This window comes from Schistocerca cancellata, chromosome 8 (genome assembly GCF_023864275.1).
Source record: "Schistocerca cancellata isolate TAMUIC-IGC-003103 chromosome 8, iqSchCanc2.1, whole genome shotgun sequence".
Lineage (NCBI taxonomy): Eukaryota > Metazoa > Arthropoda > Insecta > Orthoptera > Acrididae > Schistocerca > Schistocerca cancellata.
Genome location: NC_064633.1, coordinates 76,668,513 through 76,690,504, shown reverse-complemented (window position 1 = coordinate 76,690,504; position 21,992 = coordinate 76,668,513). Strand labels below are relative to the sequence as shown.

Genomic DNA, 21,992 nt, shown 5'->3' with positions numbered 1-21,992 from the left:
GGCAGTTAAGAATCGCAATACACTTCATGCCGATAAGTCAAATTTCAAATACTCTCCTCAGCACTGTGTAAGGCATGGCCCAAAAAAGAGAAACCATCTCCACTTGAATGAACACACGTCACCAGAATGAGATTTTCACTCTGCAGCAGAGTGTGTGCTGATATGAAACTTCCTGGCAGATTAAAACTGTGTGCCAGACCGAGTCTCTACCAGTAGAGCACTTGCCTGCGAAAGGCAAAGGTTCTGAGTTCAAGTCTCAGTCCAGCACACAGTTTTAATCTGCCAGGAAGTTTCATGTCAGCACACACTCTGCTGCAGAGTGAAAATCTCATTCTGGAAACACACCCCAGGCTGTGGCTAAACCATGTCTCCACAATATCCTTTCTTTCAAGAGTGTTAGTTCTGCAATGTTCGCAGGAGAGCTTCTGTAAAGTTTGGAAGGTTGGAGACGAGGTACTAGCAGAAGTAAAGCTGTGAGGACGGGGGGTGAGTCGTGCTTTGGTAGCTCCGTTGGTAGAACATATGTCAGTTTGAAGTCTAGCTGTTTTGTGGTGACACAGTCTTGACTATCATCAAGTGGTAAAATAAAGACAGATCAAACAGTGAACCTAATCAGTAATAACTCATACAATAGAGCTGGTGCTATGAACAATAAATGGAACATAAAAGCTTAACTTACAAATGCATAACCTGCCACATAACACCTTTGCTATACAGTAAGTGATTATCTTCATTGATTTCATTATTTGTATTCTACCACAAAGAGAAAGACTACATCAAAAAAATAAATTTTTTTTTATCTTGTTGTTGTTGTTGTTGTTGTTGTTGTTGTGGTCTTCAGTCCTGAGACTGGTTGGATGCAGCTCTCCATGCTACTCTATCCTGTGCAAGCTTTTTCATCTCCCAGTACCTACTGCAACCTACATCCTTCTGAATCTGCTTAGTGTATTCATCTCTCGGTCTCCCTCTACGATTTTTACCCTCCATACTGCCCTCCAATGCTAAATTTGTGATCCCCTGATGCCTCAGAACATGTCCTACCAACCGGTCCCTTCTTCTTGTCGAGTTGTGCCACAAACTCCTCTTCTCCCCAATTGTATTCAATACCTCCTCATTAGTTATGTGATCTACCCATCTAATCTTCAGCATTCTTCTGTAGCACCACATTTAGAAAGCTTCTATTCTCTTCTTGTCCAAACTATTTATCGTCCATGTTTCACTTCCATACATGGCTACACTCCATACAAATACTTTCAGAAATGACTTCCTGTCACTGAAATCTATACTTGATGTTACAAATTTCTCTTCTTCAGAAACGCATTCCTTGCCATTGCTAGTCTACATTTTATATCCTCTCTACTTCGACCATCATCAGTTATTTTGCTCCCCAAATATCAAAACTACTTCAAGTGTGTTATTTCCTAATCTAATTCCCTCAGCATCACCCGACTTGATTCGACTACGTTCCATTATCCTCGTTTTGCTTTTGTTGATGTTCATCTTATACCCTCCTTTCAAGACACTGTCCATTCCGTTCAACTGCTCTTCCAAGTCCTTTGCTGTCTCTGACAGAATTACAATGTCATCAGCAAACCTCAAAGTTTTTATTTCTTCTCCATGGGTTTTAATACCTACACCAAATTTTTCTTTTGTTTCCTTTACTGCTTGCTCAATATACAGATTGAATAACATTGGGGAGAGGCTACAACCCTGTCTTACTCCCTTCCCAACCACTGCTTCCCTTTCATGTCCCTCGACTCTTATAACTGCCATCTGGTTTCTGTACAAATTGTAAATAGCCTTTCGCTCCCTGTATTTTACCCCTGCCACCTTTAGAATGTGAAAGAGTATTCCAGTCAACATTGTCAAAAGCTTTCTCTAAGTCTACAAATGCTAGAAACGTAGGTTTGCCTTTCCTTAATCTTTCTTCTAAGATAAGTCTTAAGGTCAGTACTGCCTCATGTGTTCCAACATTTCTACGGAATCCAAACTGATCTTCCCCGAGGTCGGCTTCTACCAGTGTTTCCATTCGTCTGTAAAGAATTCGTGTTAGTATTTTGCAGCTGTGACTTATTATTTTTTATCTTATCGTGCTATATAATGAATGCACTGAAAGCTTTTACACCTATAAAACTGGACTGTAATTCACTTTACTACAATGCAAGTAAAAATCCAAGAACCTTGAAGGAAGCATTACAGTAGCACAACATATGTAACAAAGGAATACAGTAAAGCTCTCAGGAATGCCCTTTTTTGATGCTAGTATGCTTTTTACGTTCTCCTTGCTGTGCTCAATGTCTTACTTTGCTACCTAGGTAGCAGAATTCCTGAACTTCATACTTCAGGATCACCAATTCTGATAATTTTCTCGCTGTTTTCTTTCTTACTACTTCTCACTACTTTCATCTTTCTTAGATTTACTCTCAGTCTCTACTCTGTAGTTGAGAGAATGTTAATTCTATTCCACACATTCTGTAATACTTCTTCACTGCTCTCGGTCTTCTACTCTTTGTTCTTGTACATATTGTATATTACTCATTTTCACTGCAACTTCTCCCTGTTTTTTTATTTATCTCAGTGTTGTTGTCCCTCCCCTCTTTCCATGATCCACAAATCCTATGACTGTCTTGATTTTTTCCCTTCAGTCTTAATCTCCAAACAATGGAATGTAACAATATTATGAAAGGAAAGTTGCCACTCACTATATAGCGAACATGCTGAGTCGCAGATAGGCACAACATAAGGACTCCCCACCTCTCCTCTGTTCTCCATCTACCCTCGCGACTGCACATAGCTGCCTTACACTCCCTCCACCTCAGCTCCCCAGCAGCACTGCACTGTCCACCACACATACACTACAATCCCTCACCCTCCCCGCCCCAGCCTCCTCCTTACCCCCAGCCAGTCGCCACTCCCATCATGCCCTGGTGCTGCTTCTCACAGTGTGGATACAGTTGCTTGAGACTGCAGTCATGTGTGTGTGAGTTGTGTATTTTTGACGAAGGCCTTATGGGCAGAAAGCTTTATTTGTGGCAATGTTTTTGTTGTGCTTCTCTCTGACTCAGCGTCTCCGCTATATGGTGAGATCCTTAATTTTCTTTTCTGTCGGTGTCGCACCATTCATCCAGAACCAGAACTTTACCTTAATGATGATTCACTCACTGTAGTGGAGACATATCGATTCTTAAGACTGGCTTTTGACACCCGATTGACTTGGCTACCTCACCTTCGTCAGCTTAAGCTGAAGTGCTGGCAGCACCTCAATGCCTTCCGCTGCCTGAGCAGCACCAACTGGGGTGCAGATCGCTCTACGCTGCAGCAGCTCTACACAGGCCTTGTTCAATCATGCCTTGACTATGGGAGTCTGCTTTACAAGAGTCTGGTTTACGATTCAGCGGTACCCTCAGCATTATGTTTACTAGACCCAGTGCACCACTGTGGCATTCACCTAGTGATAGCACCTTTTAGAATGAGTCCAGTGACCAGTGTCCTGGTGAAGCCGGAGTCCATCCATTGAAGGTTAGGTGTGCACAACTGCTCGCCAGTTATGTTGCACACATTCATAGTTCTCCTGCGCATCTGAATTACTGTCTTCTTTTTTCCAACCATGGCGGTTCATCTCCCACATCGGCAGCCTAGGTCAGGGCTTAAGATTGCGGTTTGCGTCCATTCCTTTCTGTCTGAACTGAAGTCCTTCCCATTACTACTACCACCTCTCCTTGAGGTCCTTCACATACACCTCCATGGTGTACACCTAGGCTGCAGATTCTTCTGGACCTTTCGCATGGCCCTAAGGACTCCGTTAAACCTGTGGCTCTCCGCTATCACTTCTTCTTGATTCTCGACACATACTGGGGCCGTGAAGTCGTTTACACTGACGGCTCTATGGCTGATGGTCACGTAGGCTTTGCATATGCTCATGGAGGACATATTGAACAGCACTCCTTGTCAGATGGCTACAGCGTTTTCACTCCAGAGCTGGCAGCCATATCTCGTGCTCTGAGCACATCCACTCATGCCCTGGCGAGTTTTTTCTCCTCTGTACTGACTCCTTGAGCTGCCTACAAGCTATCGACCAGTGCTACCCTCGCCATCCTTTGGAAGCGTCTTTTCAGGAGTCCACCTATGCCCTGGAAGGCTCCTGTCGATCAGTGGTGTTTGCGTGAACCTTGGACACGTCGGAATCACAGGCAACGAACTTGCTGACAGGCTGGCCAAACAGGCTATACAGAAACTGCTTCTGGAGATGGGCATCTCTGAAACTGACCTGCATTCTGTCTTATGCTGCAGGGTTTCTCGGTTTTGGGAGATGGAATGGCATAACAGTACGCACAAAAACTGCATATCATAAGGGAGACTACGGAAGTGTGGAAGTCTTCCATGCGGTCCTTTCACAGGGAATCAGTTGTCCTCTGCTGGCTCCGCATTGGCCATACAGGGCTAATGCATGGTTATCTCCTCCATTGGGAGGACCCACCTCGGTGTCGCTGTGGCTCACAAATGATGGTCATCGAGTTTTAGCCCCTCTGCGGTGGACTTCTAACTTTCCCAGCACCCTACCTTTGGTGTTGGGCAACACTGCCTCAACTGCAGCTTTAGTTTTACTTTTTATTCTTGAGGGTGGGTTTTATCATTTGATCTAAGTTTTAGTGCATGTCCTTTGTCCCTCTGTGTCCTCCACCATAGTGCTTTTACGGTGGACGTTTTAATTTGTTGCAGAGTGGCTGGCTTCTCCTTTTTATTCTCATTGTTAGCCAGCCATGGTAGTCAGCTCTCTTGTTTTGATCTCTTCTGCATGTTTCTTGCATCTCTGTGATTTTCTGGTCCGATTTTGTCCATTTTAGTGTTTGTTGCCATTCTGTCATGCTTGTGTTTTTCTCCTTTCTTCCAGCTGTGTTTTGTATGTCTTGGTTATTTTACTTCCACCCTTGTGGAATTATTTTATTCGGAACGAGGGACCAATGACCTCTTTTAAACCAACCAAGCAACTTCACTGAGCCCCCACTGTATCTAGACTGAGCCTCAGCACTTCCATTTTCAGATCCTCTAATGCTCATACCATGTCCAAACTTCAGACACTCCAAGTCATGAATGTTATTCCTTTGTTGGTTATTCCCTCTTTTTCTCCTGGTCAGCTCCTTCTTGGCAGTCCCTCCTGGTGATCTGAATAGGAGACAAGCTTGGAATCTTTAGCTAATGTAGAGATCATGACACTTTTTTGATTACAGGCTACATTCTGTGAATATACATTTTGTATCTTTAATGCAGTGGTTCCCGTGGCCTTCTACACCCTCATGCCATTAATCTGACTTTTAGAGACAGTTTTCCACCCTGATGATAAAAAGAGTATCCAGAACCTCTGTCCGTCCCTTCACCCTCTTTGACAAGACCATTCTCATCAGAACAAGGGTGACCTTCTGGCGGGTTGATGTTCTGGCGGAAGTCTTCAGCCACCATTGCTGATGATTTTTTACTGAAGATTTAAGCAGTAACAAGGTTTAAATCCAAGACAATTTGACTAGTAGTCAAAGCCAATACCTCTAGACCATGGTTTCATTTCCCGTCCAACATTTATTTAATCTTTCAGTACCTTTTGACACCTCTAAGGACATCAGCCTCCATCTAATTGACCATCAGGTCCCAGACTTCAATAAATATTAAACCATGTTCAATTAGTCATGATAGAGTTTTGCCTTTAGGAAAACAAGCCACTAAAAAATAGAGATCTCAAAAGCAACTCTAAAAATAATATGGACTGATTTTAAAATAATTAACAACTTGAGGTTTCTATTGTTTAATTACTTTCTTCAAGAATTTAAAGTAAGGTAAAGGCAACATATAGGATTCTTCACAGACAGGAAAGGTCTACTGTGCAATATTCCAATGATGTTAACAACACTGAATGGATAATTTGTTAAGAACAGAAAGAAATAGCAGTTAGCTGACAAGGCATATGCAGCGATGGCAAGTGACCACTACAGACTGCTAGCCCTCAGTGTGATTTTAATTATGTTTTTCAAGAACAAAAAGCATAAATAATGAACAAAAGTGCTTAAGGGTAACCAGTCACTGCAAACACTTATAACAGATCAGAAAGAGCTTTCAAACCATTAATGCCTTTTTTAGTCTGTATTCTGTGAACAGACATTTTCCATTCTTACAACAAACTGGTTATGGATTTTAAGTTTTGATCCATATTTTTAAAACTTCAGTTGCTATGTTCCACTAAAGATATATTTTCCCTTCAATGTCAATCTATAACAGGTTTTGCTTTTGTAATGTCTTATTCTGCGAAAGTCTAAATTTCATGTCCCACAAAATTGCATTTTGACTGATCTTGTTGCAGTGTAGACAGCTGGAGCATCGAAATTTATTGTTTGCAGCACCTCCAAAAGATTAATTTGCTAACTGTTAAGATATTCTACAAAACAAGTGCTCAAACTGTCTTGATGTGAAGTAAGTGTTACCTGTTGCAGCAGCAAACCTTGAAAAAGATCAAATTTATTCACCTGGTTTAGATCTATATGAAACAGAAAAAATGTCTTATTTGGCTGATTTGTAGACATTGTCTTGCGCAGTTCTTGCATTTGTATAAAATTTTCTTGCAACAGTCGATATGTGTACAGTTTAGCTTCTTTTGCTGGGATCATCACCAACTGTTGTATTTGTTCTTGTTCCACGAACTCCTTTGCTCTAACCAACCTGAAATAATTCCATTCAATTTCAAGTAAATTTTTTATTCATTATGCAAGGACAACTTTAGTTTACATTATGTGATACAATCAAATTACAAAAATGATTAAATGAAGCTCAACAATATTAGAACTGTGTGTACTTATTACATACAGTGGAAAAAAAGGGATAACTGGTAAACTGACATGGATTTGCGAGGGAGGGGGAGGGGGGGGGGCTGTTACCGAACTATGTGATATCTGTGATCAGACCCAAATATATTTGAAAATTTTCAATGTAGTTCTATAATTTCATAGAACAGGCATCACATACTTGCATCCCCCCCCCCCCCAAAGGATCCTGATTTACGAAGTGGACATCTACATCTGCATTCTGCAAACCACTGTGAAATGCATGGCAGTGGGTATGTTCTATTGCAGCATTTATTAAGGTTTCTTCACATTCCATTCACATATGGAGCATGGAAAGAATGCTTGTTTAAATGCCACTGTGTGTGCTGTAATTAATCTAATCTCATGAAAATTATGTGCTTCCATCACACAATGATCTCCACTCACTTCCACAGGATAAGCATTGGAGACTGACCAATTTGTATGTGTGTGACTCAACATGAGGTGATTTTTTTCATGTGAGTAATTTCATGATCAGTAAGTAAATTTGTGCAAGAGACTTAGCAAATTGAAACACCAAACTTCCACAAATATTTATCAGTATCCTCAGGCAACAGTGCCATATGTGCATATTTCTTAATATTTATCTTCTGGTAAATCACTACAGGCCAATATCACTTTCTCATCATCTGCAAAGCCTTTTAATGTATAATTCTGACTAATCTCTAACCACTGGTGGAAGTGGAACTTTTATCTGAACAGATGGGTTTTTCAAAACCACCTGTTCCTTGGAACAGCACATCGGACCTTTCTTTGGGAGGGGGAGGGGAGGGGGGATGGTGTTGTAAGCAAACCAATAAGGAAACTAGAATAGCAATCTTTACATTTCCTTGGGATTTCAAATTGTAACATGAGGAAAAAATAGTACCATTGGAAAGCGCTCTCAAAATTTAACATGATTTGTCTAAACAGTGCTTTCTTTCCCTTGACTAGCACCACATGTTAGATTTAACTCCCCCTCATTATTACTTTTGGGAGGGGGCGAACAATGTGAATCTACTGTTTCCTACAATTCAGGATGACATAAAAGCCTGTTGGTTGCTGAAATACAAAGAGATACTTCAGGGCTCTCAAAATGCTTACTTGTTAAAAAAGTTTCTGCCATATTCTATTGCTATAAATCAAATAAAAAAAATATTTTTCTCATAATTTCTTGTAAGTGATGAAACTGCAAATAAATTTTAATCAGTGGTCAAATAACTTGCAGGAAGGCAGCCTAGGCATAACTGCAGCAAGCAAGAGCTGTGCAAAAGTTTTGGATTCCCTTGTGCACTGCTTACTTGCTATGCCTCGAAAATGACAGGGTGTGCTCGTGTCCAAATATCGACTGTTGTCACCCGGCTGCATTACCGAAGTCATTTGAACACTGTATACATCATGAGATACTCAGGTCACTTAATTTTATTCAAACTTAATTGTGAACAAAAATTTTCCCCTCACTGCAGTATGAAAAGGGATGTTCATTATTCTTCTTCCATTACCCACTGTTCAGATCGTCAGCTCCAGGAAAAATTTTCTGATATAATCGAAATACTGTAAAATAAATAAAAAATAAATTTTTGACAAAAAAGTTCAATTTTGAGACATCTTTTCATTTGTAGTAATCTTTTGCCCATTTGAAATTCTGAAGTTGAGTTCATTTTCCAATAATCTCCAGGCAATGTATGGTTCATCAATCTGTTGGCCCTTATCAGATTGCCTAGAACACAAATCACAAAAGAAGAAGAAGAAGAAGATTGGACATACTTTTTCGAGAAAAATGCCTTTATTCTGTTCAGAGAGCAGGTATGACTAAGAATGTAACAGGTGGGACGTTTGTTGATCTGACAGCTGCATATGACAAAATACAACATAGAATCTTATTTAGTAAACTCTTCAAAATAGTTGGTGTATAGAATCATATTATTTTTCTTTCTTTCCTTTTCTAATATATAAGCTATATGTAAACTGAATGAGCTATAAACCAAAGACACCGCCAAAAGTAAATTAACGGGTTGTTTTGCGGCAAGGATAATGTTTTGACACATTGTTAAATATCTGTATGAAACAAAGTAAGAAAAACACTCTTAAATTTATTACTTCGTGTACCTTCACCCTTCTGTTTTGGGAAGTGGTAGCGTACAGACGTATGCTTGCATCCATCATACCAGCATTGTTAAAAGTGTGTATTTTAACTGTTCATTAAAAGTATTATAAAAGGTTATTAAAAAATTAATATTTATTTGCACAGTTATAAGTTCAACTCCTAGCTGTTCATGCCACCCAGATACTGCATTAAGAGGTTCAGTGCGGACAAGAATAATTAATGCTGTATCTGGGAAGCATTCCTGCATAGACATTGTCATGCTCAAGACAAACACAATGGAATTAATGTGAAGGTAATGACTCAGACTTGAGGGGCACCTATTGAACTCTGTTTACATATATTAAAAATATTGTGCTTCGTGTGTTTAAGAACTTACAGACAGATTGACAATTTCAATGGTTGTGATTATTTGGTACCACACACTAGTGGAAGCAGCAGTTGACCTTGAATGTAATTATATTCAAGGTCTGTTGATATTGGCATCAGTTAAAATACGCCCAAGATTGTGCGCTGATTCATAAATTACCTTCAAAATTTTGTCCAATCAATTTTTGCAATTATTAATACATTTCCACATCTCTACTCTTTAGGAATGATAATCTTACCAAAATAATTTTTAATCTTATTAAGTAATAGAAAACTATTGACTTTTGGAATAAGCACAACAGTCGGAGAGATCAGACAAACAGGTTACCTCAAGAAGTGTGCTCTGCTCTATTGTTTAACGTACAAGCAATGGCCAATCTTGTCCTCTTAAAGGCTGTAGCACTGGCAAAATATTGTACAATAAAAAAATAATTAATTAAGCTGTAGCTAAAATTCCTTTATGTTTGTGAGTGTAAGAACTGATGTGCTTTTACATTAAGTACAATTTTTTTTCTTTGATTTTGGAAGTATGGTATGGCATGTAAATAAATAAACCTGTTGGAAGCCATTGTACAACCAGAAGGTAATTTCACAATATTGCTCCAAAATGAATTGTTTTATATGCTTTATCCTTTCCCTTTCTCCTGCTCAATCTAAAATAACTGTATTTGTTGTCCTTTACCATGCTGTGTTGTTATCTGTTATCAGCTACATTGTGGTCCACGCGTACTCAAATTTATTTTATTCATCAGATGTATTACTTGAGTAATATGGTTCTAGCTGGATCGTATGTACACCAAAAACCAATATCACACAAGGACAAATAACTGCTTACTCACAGTGCTGCATACTGCGGAAGCTAAGTTTTGTCAAGTGGAGGGGTCATTGTAAAGCATAATAAGAAAAACTAGATGGGCCACCCACTCTGAACATGCAATAAAATTATTTCTCACATAGGGATCACAGAGATAAGATCACATCAAATTTACAGGTTGCAGAGAGGCATTTCAGTGGTCGGCCAACCTGCAAACCATATATGATGGAACAATGTTGTTGTTGTTGTTGTTGTGATCTTCAGTCCTGAGACTGGTTTGATGCAGCTCTCCACGCTACTCTATCCTGTGCAAGCTTCTTCATCTCCTAGTACCTACTGCAACCTACATCCTTCTGAATCTGCTTAGTGTATTCATCTCTTGGTCTCCCTCTACGATTTTTACCCTCCACGCTGCCCTCCAATACTAAATTGGTGATCCCTTGATGCCTCAGAACATGTCCTACCAACCGATCCCTTCTTCTGGTCAAGTTGTGCCACAATCTTCTCTTCACCCCAATCCTATTCAATACTTCCTCATTAGTTATGTGATCTACCCATCCAATCTTCAGCATTCTTCTGTAGCACCACATTTCGAAAGCTTCTATTCTCTTCTTGTCCAAACTATTTATCGTCCATGTTTCACTTCCATACATGGCTACACTCCATACAAATACTTTCAGAAATGACTTCCTGACACTTAAATCTATACTCGATGTTAACAAATTTCTCTTCTTCAGAAACGCTTTCCTTGCCATTGCCAGTCTACATTTTATATCTTCTCTACTTCGACCATCATCAGTTATTTTGCTCCCCAAATAGCAAAACTCCTTTACTATTTTAAGTGCCTCATTTCCTAATCTAATTCCCTCAGCATCACCCGACTTAATTCGACTACATTCCATTATCCTCTTTTTGCTTTTGTTGATGTTCATCTTATACCCTCCTTTCAAGACACTGTCCATTCCATTCAACTGCTCTTCCAAGTCCTTTGCTGTCTCTGACAGAATTATAATGTCATTGGTGAACCTCAAAGTTTTTATTTCTTCTCCATGGATTTTAATACCTACTCCAAATTTTTCTTTTGTTTCCTTTACTGCTTGCTCAATATACAGATTGAATAACATCGGGGAGAGGCTACAACCCTGTCTTACTCCCTTCCCAACCACTGCTTCCCTTTCATGTCCCTCGACTCTTTATAACTGCCATCTGGTTTCTGTACAAATTGTAAATAGCCTTTCGCTCTCTGTATTTTACCCCTGCCGCCTTCAGAATTTGAAAGAGAGTATTCCAGTCAACATTGTCAAAAGCTTTCTGCAAGTCTACAAATGCTAGAAATGTAGGTTAGCCTTTCCTTAATCTTTCTTCTAAGATAAATGGAACAATAACAAAACCTAATGTGTGGTATAATAGTAAGTACCCTCTGCCATACACTTCACAGTAGAAAGAGGTAAACCATGAGAAAGTGATTTCACAAAATGCAACTTCTTTTTGGTCACCTCCAACCACTAATCTCCCGCGTGCACATGATGCTCCTCATCTATTGAGAAGAAATGAAATGGAAGAGGATTTTGTTCTGAGCATCAGTTGTATCTTCAGGTGTCTCTTCTACCATCTCACTCATTTCCATCAGCACTGTCATCTAACAAAGAGTCAGTCTTTCCACATCTCTAAAACATTCCAAATACATTTTGTATGTTCTGAACCAACTTCTCTGATGGGTAAATTTGTTCATGCCTTGAACGGCATTAATGTGCAATTTCTTCAAAGGCAGTGAATTTTGCAAAGCAGTTGACCTTGGATTAGCAGAAAAAAATGAACTCTGATCACATTGAACTCAAAACTGTGATCTGCATAGATGTTACCAACAGATTATTCCTCCCTCAACCGGAATCAACTTTGACTAGCAAAATATCGCAGTTCAAGTCCTGTTTAATTGCTGTCTTCAGTTCAGAATCTCCAGTGAACGAGCATAATCTAACCGTCAGTAACATGGCACGTCGTTGGCCAATCTGTATGGTGACTACCTTGTTTTAGTACATCAGTAGTGCCATTTTCTTTTAAAATAATTTTCAGTGTATTGTTTTTTTATTTCTCATTCTAACGTCTTGCTGTCTTTCTAATGTCCCTCCTCTTACGAATGTAGGATCAATACATTTGTAAAGACTCCCTTGGTAATCTGAGAATTTTATTCCAACATACGCAAATTCAATAAAATGAGCGACTTGTCTTTGTTGTAAAAGCACTGTCCACCTTTCTCATTCAGGAGTTACAGGGAGCCCCTGCAAGTACATTTGAAACCCATAGCTTACCACAGTTGAGTATGCGGAAGAATTTAAATTCAATTTCATACTGCTCAGGTACACTGGAAAACAGGATGAAAGCAGAGCAGTACAGCTTGACAAGAAGCTAGCCACAGCTTGCTGTTCTGGGAATAGGTGAGGCAAGATGGCTGTCCATTGCCCTAGTGCAGACACTTCCACATGGCATTTTTAGGTTGGGTTGGTGTGTGTGTGTGTGTGTGTGTGTGTGTGTGTGTGTGTGTGTCTGGGGGGGGGGGGGCACATTCTGGTCAGGCATGAACTATCACTGCTAATTTCAACAAGCAATTGCATGACAACATTTACTCAATGCTTTGTGGACTCCATTTTGCTTTGTGTTATGCACTGTGCCCTACCTTCATTTTCAAAGTGGGGATCTTCTTGTAAAAAAATTAGTGACTTAGCCAATAACACCTATGTCAAACACACATACCTAAATATCCTTGCTGCTTTTGAACCAAAGCGTTCCAAAACGGTGTTTTCAATAGTTGTCCAAGTCAGCTGAGTAAAGGCTTCCTTTATATTAAGGACATACTGTCCTCCACCGCTGTCCCCATCCTTGCCCACGAACTGACTTGAATCTTCCTCTGAAACATTTTTAATGCACATAAGTGACTTCGAACTCCTCAAAATAAGTCTAAGCCACAATACTTTGGTCAAAATAGTGCAATTACAAAATTTCACTCTATGACAACACACATTACATCAACATTAGCAGCAGCAACCCCATTGGGATTGAAAAACTTGTTCCAAAACCTGAAAGTTGTTCTTCATGAGGACAGTTACAGAATGTTATGAATGAGGGAACCATCCATAGCTTTAATTGGTGATTCACTCTCATCTAAACTATCTGAGCACTTCTCAGAATGCAACTCAAACTTCAAACAAAAAATGCCTCTCAACTTTACTTTCAAATTTAACACAGGCTCTTATCTGTTGATAGATTCTTCATTATCCATAGATCCTGTCAAGGAGAACCTTTACGGATGTGGAACAAGTCAAGGTATAAATGAACAAATGACAACGAAATCATAGAAGTTTAATCACTACACTGTCTGAACAATAAATTACCATTATACTGCTTAATGATATTCACACTTATACCATCAAAATTTATTGAGTGATTTAGTATGAAAACCGCTAATTCGAGAACTAGTGCTATCTCAGTTTGCTGCTGTTTATCTGCTGTTAAGTACTTAATATTTACTTGATTAGAATGGTGTTCTTCAAATAAATATTTCTGTATATCTGTAAATATTGAGCCCAATTTACAGGATATTACTTCTTGTCATACAGGTCGATTGCCAACACCGCTGTTTGAAACGTAGTAAACAGAACTGTTTAATCGATGAATATAGAGCTTCAGATTATTTGCATAATGAGTGGCTAATACTGACCCCCCCATGAACCATAGACCTTGCCGTTGGTGGGGAGGCTTGCATGCCTCAGCGATACAGATAGCCGTACAGTAGGTGCAACCACAACGGAGGGGTATCTGTTGAGAGCCCAGACAAACGTGTGGTTCCTGAAGAGGGGCTGCAGCCTTTGCAGTAGTTGCAGGGGCAACAGTCTGGGTGATTGACTGATCTGGCCTTGTAACACTAACCAAAATGGCCTTGCTATGCTGATACTGCATATGACTGAAAGCAAGGGGAAACTACAGCCGTAATTTTTCCCGAGACATGCAGCTTTATTGTATCGTTAAATGATGATGGCGTCCTCTTGGGTAAAATATTCTGGAGGTAAAATAGTCCCCCATTCAGATCTCCAGGCTACTCAAGAGGACGTCGTTATCAGGAGAAAGAAAACTGGCGTTCTATGGATCGGAGCGTAGAATGTCAGATCCCTTAATCGGGCAGGTAGGTTAGAAAATTTAAAAAGGGAAATGGATAGGTTAAAGTCAGATATAGTGGGAATTAGCGAAGTTCAGAGGGAGGAGGAACAAGACTTCTGGTCAGGTGAATACAGGGTTATAAATACAAAAAAATGAAAAAAAAAAAAAATAGGAGTGCGAGTAAGCTACTACAAACAGCATAGTGAACGCATTACTGTGGCCAAGATAGACACGAACCCCACACCTACTACAATAGAACAAGTTTATATGCCAACTAGCTCTGCAAATGAGGAAGGAATTGAAGAAATGTATGATGAAATAAAACAAATTATTCAGATAGTGAAGGAGGACAAAAATTTAATAGTCATGGGTGACTGGAATTCAATAGTAGGAAAAGGAAGAGAAGGAAACATGTTGTTGATGTGGTCTTCAGTCCTGAGACTGGTTTGATGCAGCTCTCCATGCTATTCTATCCTGTGCAAGCTTCTTCATCTCCCAGTACCTACTGCAGCCTACATCCTTCTGAATCTGCTTAGTCTATTCATCTCTTTGTCTCCCTCTACGATTTTTACCCTCCACGCTGCCCTCCAATACTAAATTGGTGATCCCTTGATGCCTCAGAATATGTCCTATCAAGCAATCCCTTCTTCTAGTCAAGTGGTGCCACAAATTTCTCTTCTCTCCAATTCTGTTCAATACCTCCTCATTAGTTATGTGATTTACCCATCTAAGCTTCATCATTCTTCTGTAGCACACATTTCGATATCTTCTATTCTCTTCTTGTCTAAACTATTTATCGTCCATGTTTCACTTCCATACATGGCTACACTCCATACAAATCCTTTCAGAAATGACTTCCTGACATTCAAATCTATACTCGATGTTAACAAATTTCTCTTCTTCAGAAACGCTTTCCTTGCCATTGCCAGTCTACATTTTATATCCTCTCTACTTCGACCATCATCAGTTACTTTGTTCCCCAAATAGCAAAACTCCTTTACTACGGTACTTTAAGTGTCTCATTTCCTAATCTAATTCCTCAGCACCACCCGACTTAATTCGACTACATTCCATTATCCTTGTTTTGCTTTTGTTGATGTTCATCTCATACCGTCCTTTCAAGACACTGTCCATTCTGTTCAACTGCTCTTCCAAGTCCTTTGCTGTCTCTGACAGAATTACAATGTCATCGGCGAACCTCAAAGTTTTTATTTCTTCTCCATGGATTTCAATACCTACTCTGAACTTTTCTTTTGTTTCCTTTACTGATTGCTCAATGTACAGATTGAATAGAATCGGGGAAAGGCTACAACTCTCTCTCACTCCCTTCCCAACCACTGCTTCCCTTTCACGTCCCTCGACTCTTTATAACTGCCATCTGGTTTCTGTACAAATCGTAAATAGCCTTTCGCTCCCTGTATTTTACCCCTGCCGCCTTCAGAATTTGAAAGAGAGTATTCCAGTCAACAATGTCAAAAGCTTTCTCTAAGTCTACAAATGCTAGAAACGTAGGTTTGCCTTTCCTTAATCTTTCTTCTAAGGTAAGTTGTAGGGTCAGTAATGCCTCACGTGTTCCAATATTTGTACGGAATCCAAACTGATCTTCCCCAAGGTCGGCTTATACCAGTTTTTCCATTCGTTTGTAAAGAATTTATGTTAGTATTTTGCAACTGTGACTTATTAAACTGATAGTTCGGTAATTTTCAGATCTGTCAACACCTGCTTTCTTTGGGATTGGAATTATATTATTCTTGAAGTCTGAGGGAATTTCGCCTGTCTCATACATATAGCTCACTAGATGGTAGAGTTTTGTTAGGCCTGGCTCTTCCAAGGCTGTCAGTAGTTCTAATGGAATGTTGTCTACTCCCGGGGCCTTGTTTCGACTTAGGTCTTTCAAACTCTTCACGCAGTATCATATCTCCCATTTCATCTTCATCTACGTCCTCTTCCATTTCCATAATATTGTCCTCAAGAACATTGCTGCTGTATAGACCCTCTATATACTCCGTCCACCTTTCTGCTTTCCCTTCTTTGCTTAGAACTGGGTTTACATCTGAGCTCTTGATCTTCATGCAAGTGGTTCTCTTTTCTCCAAAGGTCTCTTTAATTTTCCTGTAGGTTGTATCTATCTTACCCATCACGAGATAAGCCTCTTCATCCTTACATCTGTCCTCTAGCCATCCCTGCTTAGCCATTTTGCACTTCCTGTCGATCTCATTTTTGAGACATTTGTATTCCTTTTTGCCTGCTTCACTTACTGCATTTTTGTATTTTCTTCTTTCATCAATTAAATTCGGTATCTCTGCTGTTACTCAAGGATTTCTACTAGCCCTCGTCTTTTTACCTACTTGATCCTCTGCTGCCCTCACTACTCCATCCCTCAGAGCTACCCATTCTTCTTCTACTGTATTTCTTTCCCCCATTCCTGTCAATTGCTCCCTTATGCCCTCCCTGAAACACTGTATAAACTCTTGTTTAGTCAGTTTATCCAGGTCCCATCTCCTTAAATTCCCATCTTTTTGCTGTTTCTTCAGTTTTGATCTACAGTTCAGAACCAACAGATTGTGGTCAGAGTCCACATCTGCCCCTGGAAATGTCTTACAATTTAAAACCTGGTTCCTAAATCTGTGTCTTACCATTATATAATCTATCTGAAATCTTCTAGTATCTCCAGGGTTCTCCCATGTATACAACCTTCTTTCATGATTCTTGAACCAAGTGTTAGCTATGACTAAGTTGTGCTCTGTGCAAAAATTCTACTAGACGGCTTCCTCTTGCATTTCTTAGCCCCAATCCATATTCATCTACTATTCCTTCTCTTCCTTTTCCTTATGTCAAATTCCAGTCACCCATGACTATTAAATTTGTGTCTCCCTTCACTATCTGAATAATTTCTTTTATCTCATCATACATTTCATCAATTTCTTCACCATCTGCAGAGCTAGTTGGCATATAAACTTGTACTACTGTAGTAGGCATGGGCTTTGTGTCTATCTTGGCCACAATAATGCATTCACATAGTAGGTGAATATTGATTGGGGGGAAGAAATGAAAGAGGAAGCTGCCTGGTAGAATTTTGCACAGAGCATAACTTACTCATAGCTAACACTTGGTTCAAGAATCACAAAAGAAGATTTTATACATGGAAGAAGCCTGGAGATACTGACAGGTTTCAGACAGATTATGTAATGGTAAGACAGAGATTTAGGAACCAGGTTTTAAATTGGAAGACATTTCCAGGGACAGATGTGGACTCTGACCACAATCTATTGGTTATGAACTGTAGATTAAAACTGAAGAAACTGCAAAAAGGTGGGAATTTAAGGAGATGGGACCTGGATAAACTGACTAAACGAGAGGTTGTACAGAGTTTCAGGGAGAGCATAAGGGAACAATTGACAGGAATGGGGGAAAGAAATACAGTAGAAGAAGAATGGGTAGCTTTGAGGGATGGAGTAGTGAAGCCAGCAGAGGATCAAATAGGTAAAAAGACAAGGGCTAGTAGAAATCCTTGAGTGACAGAAGAAATATTGAATTTAATTGATGAAAGAAGAAAATAGAAAAATGCAGTATTTGAAGCAAGCAAAAAGGAATAAAACATTTTAAAAATGAGATCGACAGGAAGTGGAAAACGGCTAAGCAGGCATGGCTAGAGGACAATATAAGAATGTAGAGGTGTCTGTCAATTGGGGGTAAGATAGATACTGCCTACAGGAAAATGAAAGAGACCTTTGGAGAAAAGAGAACCACTTGTATGAATATCAAGAGCTCAGATGGAAACCCAGTACTAGGCAAAGAAGGGAAATCAGAAAGGTGGAAGGAGTATATAGAGGGTCTATACAAGCGTGATGTACTTGAGGACAATATTATGGAAATCGAAGAGGATGTAGATGAAGATGAAATGAGAGATATGATACTGCATGAAGAGATTGATAGAGCACTGAAAGACCTAAGCCGTAACAAGGCCCCAGGAGTAGACAACATTCCATTAGAACTACTGACAGCCTTGGGAGAGCCAGTTCTGACAAAACTCTACCATCTAGTGAGCAAAATGTGTGAGACAGGCAAAATACCCTCAGACTTCAAGAAGAATATAATACTTCCAATCCCAAAGAAAGCAGGTGTTGACAGATGTGAAAATTACCGAACTATCAGTTTAATAAGCCACGGCTGCAAAATACAAACATGAATTCTTTACAGACGATTGGAAAAACTGGTATAAGCCGACCTTGGGGAAGATCAGTTTGGATTTCGTACAAATATTGGAACACACGAAGCAATACTGACCCTACGACTTATCTTAGAAGCTAGATTAAGAAAAGGCAAACCTACATTTTTAGCATTTGTAGACTTCGAGAAAGCTGTTGACAACGTTGACTGGAACACTATTTCAAATTCTGAAGGTGGCAGGGGTAACATACAGGGAGCGAAATGCTATTTACAATTTGTACAGAAACCAGATGGCAGTTATAAAGAGTCGAGGGACGTGAAAGGGAGTGAGACAGAGTTGTAGCCTCTCTCCGATGTTATTCAATCTGTACATTGAGCAAGCAATGAAGGAAACAAAAGAAAAATTCGGAGTAGGTATTAAAATCCATGGGGAAGAAATAAAAACTTCGAGGTTCGCTGATGACACTGTAATTCTGTCAGAGACAGCAAAGGACTCGAAAGAGCAGTTGAACGGAATGGACAGTGTCTTGGAAGGAGGGTACAAGATGAACATCAACAAAAGCAAAACAAGGATAATGGAATGTAGTCGAATTAAGTCGGGTGATGCTGAGGGAATTAAGTTAGGAAATGAGACACTTATAGTAATAAAGGAGTTTTGCTATTTGGGGAGCAAAATAACTGATGATGGTCGAAGTAGAGGGGATGTAAAATGTAGACTGGCAATGGCAAGGAAAGCGTTTCTGAAGAAGAGAAATTTGTTAACATCAAGTATAGATTTCAGTGACAGGAAGTCGTTTCTGAAAGTATTTGTATGGAGTGTAGCCATGTATGGAAGTGAAACATGGTCGATAAATAGTTTGGACAAGAAGAGAATAGAAGCTTTCGAAATGTGGTGCTACAGAAGAATGCTGAAGATTAGATGGGTAGATCACATAACTAATGAGGAGGTACTGAATACAATTTGTGGCACAACTTCACAAGAGGAAGGGACCGGTTGGTAGGACATGTTTTGAGGCATCAAGGGATCACCAATTTAGTATTGGAGGGCAGTGTGGAGGGTAAAAATCGCAGAGGGAAACCTAGAGATGAATACACTAAGCAGATTCAGAAGGATGTTGGCTGCAGTACGTACTGGGAGATGAAGCACCTTGCACAGGACAGAGTAGCATGGAGAGCCGCATCAAACCAGTCTCGGGGCTGAAGATGACAATGACAACAACAACAACAACAACAACAACAACAACAACAACAACGAGTGGCTAATAAAGTACAGGGATCATTTGAAAAGTCCTGCACATTGTGCATGCCGGGACAGTTACGGTGGTGTGATAAAGGTGAAATTCAAGTCAGTTGTGAGTGAGACTTCAGGCGTTATGGTTGTACATATGTTTGCTCGTTCGTGTGGGTATGCCTTGAGTAACTTTGTTTTAAAATGGAAGCAGAAACTGAATCAGGTCAGATCACACTAGTGTCCAGTGTTCCAACATCAAGATCAAATCCCTATGTGCAAAGAAATAGACTGAAACTAGCATTTTGAGAGAGGTGTGTGCTAAAAGTGCAGTGGATTGTAGCACAGTATTGTAATAGTCTGCCTGTTCCCATGAAGGTTGGGTAAACACTGAGGACAACCTAAGAAATGGAACTGCAACAGGCTACACTTCTCATGTTTTTCTTAATGACATTTTGAGAGGGGGTCAACGAAAAACACGAGGAAACTGTGCAAGAGGCCAGAATGTCTGTCACTTCAGTTTACAGAATCATAACTGAAAAGTGCAAGATGAAAAACATTGATGCCAGATGGATTCTGCATGACCTGAGTGATGAGCAGAAAGCAAGTTGTAAAAGAAGAACTGCTTCAATGTTATCAAACAGTTTCTGAAAAGGATTGTTGCACTTGATTAAACCTGTATGTGAGATTTTAAGCCAGAACAAAAGTATCTGTCATCACTATGAAAAAGTTTTGATATAACTGATGAAGCTTCCAGTGAGGTGACCTTTATAATCGGACAGCTCACCAATGAAGATACACTCTCCAGAATACAGAAGTTGCTAAAACAGTGGAAAGCTGTCGTAAGCAACAATGGAGATTGCAATGAGGGCATGTACAGGTATTTTGTACAACAAATTATTTTTTTCAATTCTATCTTACGGTGTACAGAATGGAATATGACAGTATCATTAAAAGGATAGTTGCTATTCACCACATACAGAGATGCTGGATCACAGATACACACAACAAAAAGACTATCAAAAAGTAAGCATTCGGTCAACCAGGCTTCAATCAGAAATAGACAAAACACACACTCATGCAAATGCAATTCACACACACACATGACCACAGTCTGGTTGCTGGGGCCAGACTGCGAGCAACAGCACATGATGGGAGAAGCAAAAAGGTGGTGAGGTAATGCAGAGGGTGGGGTGGGAAGGGGGTGGGATAGCAGGTTAGGAGTGGGGGACATTGAAGTGTTACTTGTGGGAGCATACAAGGACAAAGTGGAGAGAGAGTAGGGCAGATAGATGCAGTGAGGAGATTAGACAGAGGACAACCGAAAAAGAGAGAAATAGAAAGACTGGACGCATTGGTGGGAAAGAGGGCTGTGTAGTGCTGGAATGGGAACAGGGAAGGGGCTAGATGGGTAAGGACAATGGCTAATGAAGGTCAAGACCAGGAGGATTACAGGAACATACGGGATATTGCATGGATATTTACCACATGCACAATTCTTCAGAAAAGCTGGTGTTGGTGGGAAGTATCTAGATGGCACAGGTTTTTAAGCAGTCACTGAAATGAAGAACATTGTGTTGGGTGGTGTGCTCAGCAAATGGATGGTCTAGCTGCTTCTTGGGCACAGTCTGTCAATGGCCATTCATGTGGACAGACAGCTTGTTGGTTGTTATATCCACATACAATGCAGCACAGAGGTTGCAGCTTAACTTATTGATCACACTACTGGTTTCACAAGTAGCCCTGCCTTTGATGGGATAAATGATACTTGAGACTGGACAGGAGTAGGTGGTGGTGGTGGTGGTGTTGGTGGTGGTGGTGGGAGGATGTATGAGGCAGGTCTTGCATCTAGGTCTATTACACGGATATGAATCACATTCTCCATCAGGGTTTCAACTATCTCTCATCGTGCCCTGAAATGAGGAATGTCCTACCACTATCCTTCCTACCCCACCCACAGTGGTATTCTGCCACCAACCAAACCCACAAAATATCCACCCATCCCTCCATAACCCCTACTCTCAACCACTTGCCTCTCATCTTTGCAATAGAGATAGATGCAAGTCCTGTCCAATACATCCTCCTACACCAGTCCAGTCACTATCCCATCAGAGGCAGGACTACCTGTGAAACCAGCCATGTCATCTATAAGCCAAGCTGCAACCACTATGCTGCATTCTATGCGGGCATGACAACTAACAAGCTGTTTGTCCGCATGAATGGCCACCACAGACTAGCCAAGAACCAGCTGGATCACCAGTTGCTAAGTATGCCGCCCAACACAACGTTCTTCATATCAGTGACTGCTTCACA

The 21,992-nt window shown here is 40.2% G+C and overlaps 1 protein-coding gene across 2 annotated transcripts in view; it reads right to left on the bottom strand.

The window, feature by feature from the left end:
* The window catches only part of LOC126095112 (DNA-directed RNA polymerase III subunit RPC3), a 116,263-nt gene that overhangs the window by 8,398 nt on the left and 85,873 nt on the right, over nt 1-21,992 (bottom strand). For both annotated transcript variants that reach the window (XM_049909821.1, XM_049909820.1), the window contains exons 6-7: nt 12,881-13,034; nt 6,510-6,702 (exon numbers count right to left, since the gene is read on the bottom strand). In XM_049909821.1, the coding sequence (XP_049765778.1) occupies nt 6,510-6,702; nt 12,881-13,034 (347 nt within the window). The remainder of the gene's footprint in view (nt 1-6,509; nt 6,703-12,880; nt 13,035-21,992) is intronic.